This window comes from Morone saxatilis, unplaced genomic scaffold (genome assembly GCF_004916995.1).
Source record: "Morone saxatilis isolate NCDOM2014 unplaced genomic scaffold, NCSU_SB_2.0 Contig12, whole genome shotgun sequence".
Lineage (NCBI taxonomy): Eukaryota > Metazoa > Chordata > Actinopteri > Moronidae > Morone > Morone saxatilis.
This window is the reverse complement of record NW_023339674.1, coordinates 14,490,849-14,498,221: the sequence shown is the minus strand read 5'-3', so window position 1 is coordinate 14,498,221 and position 7,373 is coordinate 14,490,849. Positions and strand designations below refer to the sequence as shown.

Genomic DNA, 7,373 nt, shown 5'->3' with positions numbered 1-7,373 from the left:
CGAAAATGGCTTTAGTTACAGTGTGAATGCACCTGGGCACTTTCTATAGCCACCTGGACAGTAGAAATATGCAGTTTGGAGAGGATTATATTTGCTCACATCACTGTATTTGGCTGTGTCTACTGAAAGTGAAAATGAGAAGTTTCCTGAGAACACAATGTTCTTTTTTGTGGTATTAAATATGGAAGTGAGCAGATGCTGTCTTCCCTGAAGTGTCCAGTGTCGCGCTGGTGATAATCCTCGGGGCTTCTCTATGTATGTGTGTGTGTGTGTGTGTATAGCAATGTCTTTCCTGTCCTCTCATGTATATTTTTTGTGTTGTTTGCTTTTGGATTCCCCTCCGCTGTGCTTTTCATCCTTGAACAACACGTCAGTCAGGTGCTCTCTGAGGACTACAGCGAGAAAGGAAGAGAGAGAGACGTGGGGACACCAAGAAAGAGTAAAAGAGAGACAGAGAAAAGGGGAGGAAGACAGGGGAAAAAAAGGAGTTTTGAAAGACTCCTAACTTCCAAGCTGACTGTCATAGCTGTGCTCGCCAGAGGGGAGAGCACCTTTAAGCATACTGGATGAGTAACGATGTGGAGGGACTACAAAAGCAAAGTAATACATAATAATAAGCAGCGCTCACTGCTTTGCCAGCTAACCTACATGAGATTGGTGTTGAGTAAAAATTTGGACGTGCTTGAAAGGTCAGCAAAGGCCCTTTGTAAAATGGGGCTTCTCCTTTAACGCTCCGCACACACTGTAATAAGATTTAGAAAGTACAGACGTAACTGTTAGATTGGGATGTCAGCCTCAACACATAGATTTCCATTGAAATGAGGAACAATACCAGATAATGTGGTGACTAAATCAAAATGTGACAAAATGTTTTACATACTGCACGTACTGTTTTACATACCTCAGTTATATTCACACAATAATTCACTTATGTGCTACTGAGGATATAAACCTGCTTCTCATTCACGCTGCAGCATAAATCAACAAACACATGATGTATGTCTCTGCTGGTTTGGTTTAAAAAGTACAATAAAGCTATCATCGTTGAACCCACTGAATCATTTTCTTCTTTAGTGCCACTCATCTTTTGACTGCAGTCCTTTTTCACTCATTAGGCCTAAAAGGCATTTTCACTGGCATCGGGGACAAAAGAAAATCTAGAAATATGAGTGTGTGATGTCGTATGAGTGCAGAGCATTGCCTGCTGTTTGAACACAATGCCCTGTGGTTTGTTTTGTTGCACCGCCCAGAACTCAAACATTAGGGTGTTTGCGCCCGTATTGACACTTTGCAGTGTTATGCCAAAACCAACTGCCTGTATCCTTGCAGGGATGGACCATAATAATCCGGCTCGGTTTGTCCTTACTAAACAGGGTTTCACGTGTGCACAGCCGAGCAAGAGAATCGTTCCTTTGTCATGTTTGATCCTAGAGAAGAGCCTGATGGTACAATAGCTCAACTTAACTTTTGTTTGGTTCGGGTCAGAAGTCTGCGGCACAAATCATAACACATCTGTGAACACAAGTGGAAAGAGTAATGGGTCTGCTGCAAGCTTCATTTTTTTCAGCTCCCTCCTTCTTAGGATGCAGGACAGCTCCTTTGTAGTCACTTCATTATGTAGAAATGATAATTATGCCCCAGTGGAAGCTAGCTTCACCAAAATGTATTAAGAGCCCCTCAGTCACATCCACTGATAATCACGTCGTGACTGTCATTTTGAAATTTTAATTTTCTGAAAGTGTTTGAGCGAGACAGACACTGAAAAAAGAAAAAATATAAGCAAACTATAATTCTCAACTGTTATTTCCCCCTCAAACACTTATTTTATTCCACTTTTACCTCTTACACAACTGCCCTACAATTGAAGACGAGCTGAAATTAGTCATTTAAGTTGATGTCAGGACGTTTCTGCTTTATTTGACATCACAGTTGCATCAAATGAAGAAAAGAGAAAGAAGCACATGGAGAGAGACAATGAGACAGGACTGACCTGTGCTCATGTCTCAGTTTAGTCATAAAATAACTGTCCGAACTCGAGGGTGCATTCACAAGAAGAAGGAAAAAAACGCATGTTGAGGTAATGACCATTAGATTATAATTGGGCACTTGGTACTGCAGCAGCCTCTCTTTTTTTAAGTATATTTTTTGGGGCTTTTATTGCCTTTTATTATAGTGACAGCTGAAGATAGACAGGAAAGGGGGGCAGAGAGAGCAATGACTCAGCCTCGGTACATGGCGCGCTCACCATGAAGCAACCGCGCCCACTGCAGCAGCCTTTCAAGTGTGCTGCAGGCAGGATGTGCAGACGTGCTACAAGCCAAATTATCAATCCAAAGTCTAAGAAATAGCAAAGCCAATGACGGCTTAAACTGAATTCACACAGTGTTACTTATGCTACACTTGAAATTAAACTGCAGCTATGTTGAATGATTCAGTTTCCCAAAACAAAAGCAAGAAGTCTTTCCATCTTACTCATTTCCTGTTCTACTGTTGACCGTGGCGTGGGCCTGCAAGAAGTGGAAAAAAATGACCCAAAACTAGAATATTTTGTCAGTAAGATGGGTTTGTGTTTTCTTTCATGGTTCCCTAACAATGCTGGGAGCAGGAGGAAGGGATTTGGCCGAATAAATCCAGGTCAGACATAGCCAGATTACCCCCTGATCTGCCCGGAAAATTCCAACATCCAACACACTAATGGGAAGACACTCTGTTCGATTGAGGACAAAAAATATGACTTATTAAATACAAGAAATGTATTCTTTTAAAAAAGTAAATTGTATTATATTTGTTGCGTCTGGATACAATACAGAGACACAAAAACAATCATATGTACATGAGTGAAAATAAAAACTGTTCACAATTCACAAAAGTAAAAATGCAATGTGATAAGTACACTTAATTTAAAAGGCCTTTAGTTAAACAAGTGGGGCTGTTGAAGAGGTTCCTGGTGATTTCTACTTAGTATGTCATGGATTTTTAAACCGAGGGAGATTTAAACTAACCCTGAGATGTGGAGGGATTGGAGAAAATGGCATCCAAAGACAATTAAAGTCAACTGTATTTGGGGACTTAGGAAGAAGGATTTACTTCAAAGCTTCTCAAAATGATGCATTAAGAGTCAAATGGGTCTAGCAAATGGGAATATATCGAGGGAAGTCATCCAAGAAATAAAAAGGTGAATAAAAAAGGAACCACCACAGCCACCACCTCTGTCTTCATTATCACCATTAGCAGGGTTATAATCATCAAGTGCATACTGTTTTCTGAAATGTTCCTCTGGAAAAAGACTGCATTATGAGCAACATCAGTCTTCCTTTCTTTGGCAGAGCTGCTGTGGATGAAGTTAAAGTTTCAGCAATCCTATCTGGAAAAGCACAGCACTTATTACACGGCTCAATTTCCAATTCTCTCACAGGTACGCACACAAACACACGCACACACACATGCTCACACGCAGAATACAAAATGAGGCCGCGGCACAAAACAATCTCCCAGACAGGCTCAGTGATACAAAAAACACACAGACAAAAAGGAACAGGACAGTTATTATGTGAGGTTCGAGAGGGATAGTAGTAACTATTCATATGCTCCTTTATAAGGAAGAAACACAACATCTTTCACTCCATTAAAGGACTTGCATCACACAAACAGAGATGGTTATCTCCATCACATTACATGAGGCTGCTGTGTGGTGAAATGGAGTGGCTGCTCGACAGAGGCAGGCTATAGGCCATTACACCACCCCAGAGCGGGGAGCTATAATTGCAGAGGGAGACTACAATCAGGTACTGTGTTTGTCTCTGCTCTAATCTCTATACCCTGCCTGGTCCTTTTCATAGAAACGAAGCTGCAGTTTTAGTCCTGCCTTTCATCTGACTGCTCATGGGGAGTCGTTCTAGTTCAGATCTGTCAAAATTCAAACCAGAGTTTAGTGTGTTTTTTTCCTTTTTTTAGATAAACCTGAGGCAACACCGATAAATCTGAAACACAGCTGACCCTGGGCTCCAACATCTATTACGACGAGTAACTCATGCCTGTGCTTTATTCCTCTCTGACAAAACGGCAGAGCAACCTTTTGCACCAGGTGCCACACTGTGCCGCTCCCCTGCTGTGATTTCGACATTTATAGACAAAAAAAGTAGTTTGTCTGAGCAGATGAGCGTACAGCCAGTGAAACATTTGAGTCAGTGCAGAGACAATCAACAATACACAGAGCAATCAAATTCCTTCATGTTTATGGTCCCCTATGACCCAAATACTTCATCTTTGTTGTGGTGGCTATAAACCAGACTGTTAAAAGCATAACTAGGTTTATAGATGCCTTACAAACAAAAGCCTGGCCTCTCTACAAAGTGGACTTCAGTGCATGATGGTGAGAGCTGTAAGATGCAGGCTAAGCAGGATTACTCAACTGCCACGCTTCACATGGTTTCATTATTGCGGGAAAGTACAGTACAGCGCTTGTTTAGGATTGAGTGCAATACTACGTTTAAAAAAAAAAAAAAAAGAAATATTACTTCTTTATGTCCTTGGGTATTTGGAAAAGACAGAAATTCATATTCTTTCCTCTCCCGGTGCTCTCAAAAACCATTTTCATCCATTAAAAGCTCCTTACAGAGATATAACTGAAGGCCTGTGCCTGGATTCATGTCTTTTTGATTAAGTAACAGAGCAAGCATAGTGCCCTTGGAAAGAAGATAAATATGTTTTTTTTTTTTAAGGCACAGTTGTCAAGGCTCCTACCTCTGAATATACTGATAAGAGCATGAAGTTTTACATTCATTTAAAAAAATATCTGCTGGGTTTTGTTTACTCTGAAATAATAAAAAGTCACGCTGGGAAAGAAACAGACTTTGGACTAAATAGCCAAAATAATTTCAGTGTTACAGTAATGGCTGAAAGACACACACAAACACAAAGCAACAAAATGAAAAATAAAAATGTTCATGATTGTCACCTTGAAAAAAAAATAAAAATAAAAATCCTGCAAGTTGGTACATGAGGGGTGACTGGAGGTAAAAGCGCCTGATGACGAGGCCAGCAGAGGTCAGAGGTTCCCCTCGTCGAGCATCTTGTTGACCCCGTTGCAGATCCTCTGCAGGTGAGCGCGGTAAACCTCCGTGGGCCCGTAGAGAGCCGCGAGGAAGTCACAGTCGGAGAAGTGATTGAACACGTGGTTGACTCGCGAGTGGCTCTTGGCTGTCAGGTGGCGTTTGATGGCCTGGTGCAGCAGCTCACGGCAATCATTCAAAATGGCGCTCATGACGCGGCGGTCAAAGGTGAACTCAATCTGGTGGAAACTGACCGCCGTCATGGCCAGAGTGTGGACTTTCTTCCTGTGAGACAAGGAGGGAGAGAAGAGGCTGTCAGTTTCTAATTCTGACTGGAGCAACAGAGGGAAGTAAAAATAGAAACTGCTGTCTTGTGATTTTCCTCAAGAGAAGTTTCCCCCCTATATCAGTTATAGTATTGTCCTTCGCAGCGATGCATCTCCATGCTAATATAATCACCATTCTCCATACTGTGCACTTATGTCAGCTTCAAATGCCTTCCAGCTGAGTTTTACTATTTTAGTGGAAAATATATAAACTGATGTAAAAGTCAATTTACTTAATTTGCTTCCATCAGCACACAGAATGTACTTAAACTGCAGTTCTCCCCACTTGAAGCTCTCGACCAGAACCAGCTCCTTGTTGTTTGTTTCTCAAGGGTTGTCACCTTCTCATACACAATGTAACAAGATTTAAATATATGGCGCGATGTGAAAAAGCTTTTCAGTTTGACATTTTAGAGAAAATACGCGGGTTTGCTCTCCTTCTGAGAATTAGATTAGATTTCTGCAGCGTTATGTATTTGTGAGTAAGTGTTGAAGTAGAAAATGTTTGTTGTGTGTATATCACTGTGCATGTATTTAACAACCAAAACAACCAATTTGATCATTAATAGGCTGTATGCATGTACATATTTACAGCATTTCCAATGGGCTTATAGACTGAAAAGATCGCTGCAAGTCTTTTCTGCTTTGTGTCTGGTTGACGGACTCACACAGACTGATCAACACGGGAGCCCAAATGAAAAGAGCGTTTTTCTATTCTGCGTCTGTTAAACCCGCTTTGTATTGTCATACGACACGGCTTATCCAATCAATGTGTGAGTTTCAGACAAAAGGTTTACGTAGGCGATGTGATTGAGGAGCTAAAATACAATTAATTATTTCCAGGATCCTTTGTAGTTTTAATCAAATTCCAGGTGTCTCTAAATTTCCAGGTTTTCCAGGATGCATGGAAACACTGCTATTTCCCAAAATGTTGAACTATTTATTGACTCTTGCTGCCTACCTGAAGTTCTCCACCAGGATCAGCTCCTCGGTGTTGAACTGGTTGTTTCTGTAGAGCACTCCCAGCTTCACCACCATCTTGATCAAGTTCTTGATGATCTTCTGGGACTCTTTGCGGTTGCGGGTGTACTCCTTGGTGACGCGGTACAGCTCGTCCAGCACTTCGCTGCTGGTGTCGTCGATGAAGAGGTTGGCCATGCTCTTGGTGGCCATCTTGCTCATCAGCTTCTTCTGCGCCTGCAGGGCTAAGCTCTTGGTGCTGAAGGAGTCCATGGTCAAGTCTGAGTTCAAACAAGTCAGACAAAAGAGAGAAAAAAAGAGGTGAAACTTGTTATACTAAAGTGCTATGCATGTAATGAGGGCGGACATACTTCCTTTCCTTTTTCAAATGATGACTGAAAACATGTTTATTTCCGAGTCTTTTACAGCAGATATGAAACTAGACATTATCAGAGAGAAACCATTTCCTGCTCAGACTTTCTCATCTTGAAAGCACAAATGGGCCGAACATAACATGCTGACAGCCTGCAATGTGTGAGGTTATTGCAAATAACATCTACACTAATACTGTTTAAACTGCAGGGCCAAGGAACTGTCCCCTTTATCAGATAATGAGCCGTGGCAGCTGTCAAATTAGTCCCAGCAACCCTCTGGCTCAGAGCCTACAAGGTAGTTAGAGAAGAATGTGTCATTACGCTTACAAGAGCAAAGTCAGTTACAGCACGACCACGCAAAGCAGACAATGTAATCTGCAGAAGGCATTCGGAGAACAAGGTGTGCGTGTATGTGTGAAAATGAGGCAGGAGGCAGACTGCTGCATCTCATTCAATGCACGCGTGTTGCTTGATTTATGTATGATGCTGTTTCTGAGTGTGTGTTTGTGTGTGCCAAAACAGGGTGACTCAGTGAAAGGCTGCACCCATGATGGAGGCGCATAAATAGTGGGGGTCACAGGGGGCCACCAGCTTTCACTCCCCCCCACACATCTCTCCTATCAAATGAGGCAGGCCCACAGCACGCCACATCATTTCAGTAG

The 7,373-nt window shown here is 41.9% G+C and overlaps 1 protein-coding gene across 1 annotated transcript; it reads right to left on the bottom strand.

The window, feature by feature from the left end:
• Window positions 1-2,754: 2,754 nt before the first annotated feature.
• On the bottom strand, window positions 2,755-6,624 carry tnfaip8l1 (tumor necrosis factor, alpha-induced protein 8-like 1). Its single transcript, XM_035653705.1, has 2 exons — window positions 6,339-6,624; window positions 2,755-5,336 (listed from the first exon to the last, which is right to left on the bottom strand). The coding sequence occupies exons 1-2, from the start codon at window positions 6,608-6,610 to the stop codon at window positions 5,048-5,050; spliced, it is 561 nt and encodes a 186-aa protein (XP_035509598.1). The 5' UTR covers window positions 6,611-6,624; the 3' UTR covers window positions 2,755-5,047.
• Window positions 6,625-7,373: the final 749 nt, after the last annotated feature.

Bases quoted from the DNA above. Each gene is read 5' to 3' on its own strand.
- tnfaip8l1 (XM_035653705.1), bottom strand. From the start codon at position 6,610: ATGGACTCCTTCAGCACCAAGAGCTTAGCCCTGCAGGCGCAGAAGAAG. The intron at 5,337-6,338 runs GTAGGCAGCAAG...CTTGTCTCACAG, and splicing joins ATCCTGGTGGAGAACTTCAG to GAAGAAAGTCCACACTCTGG.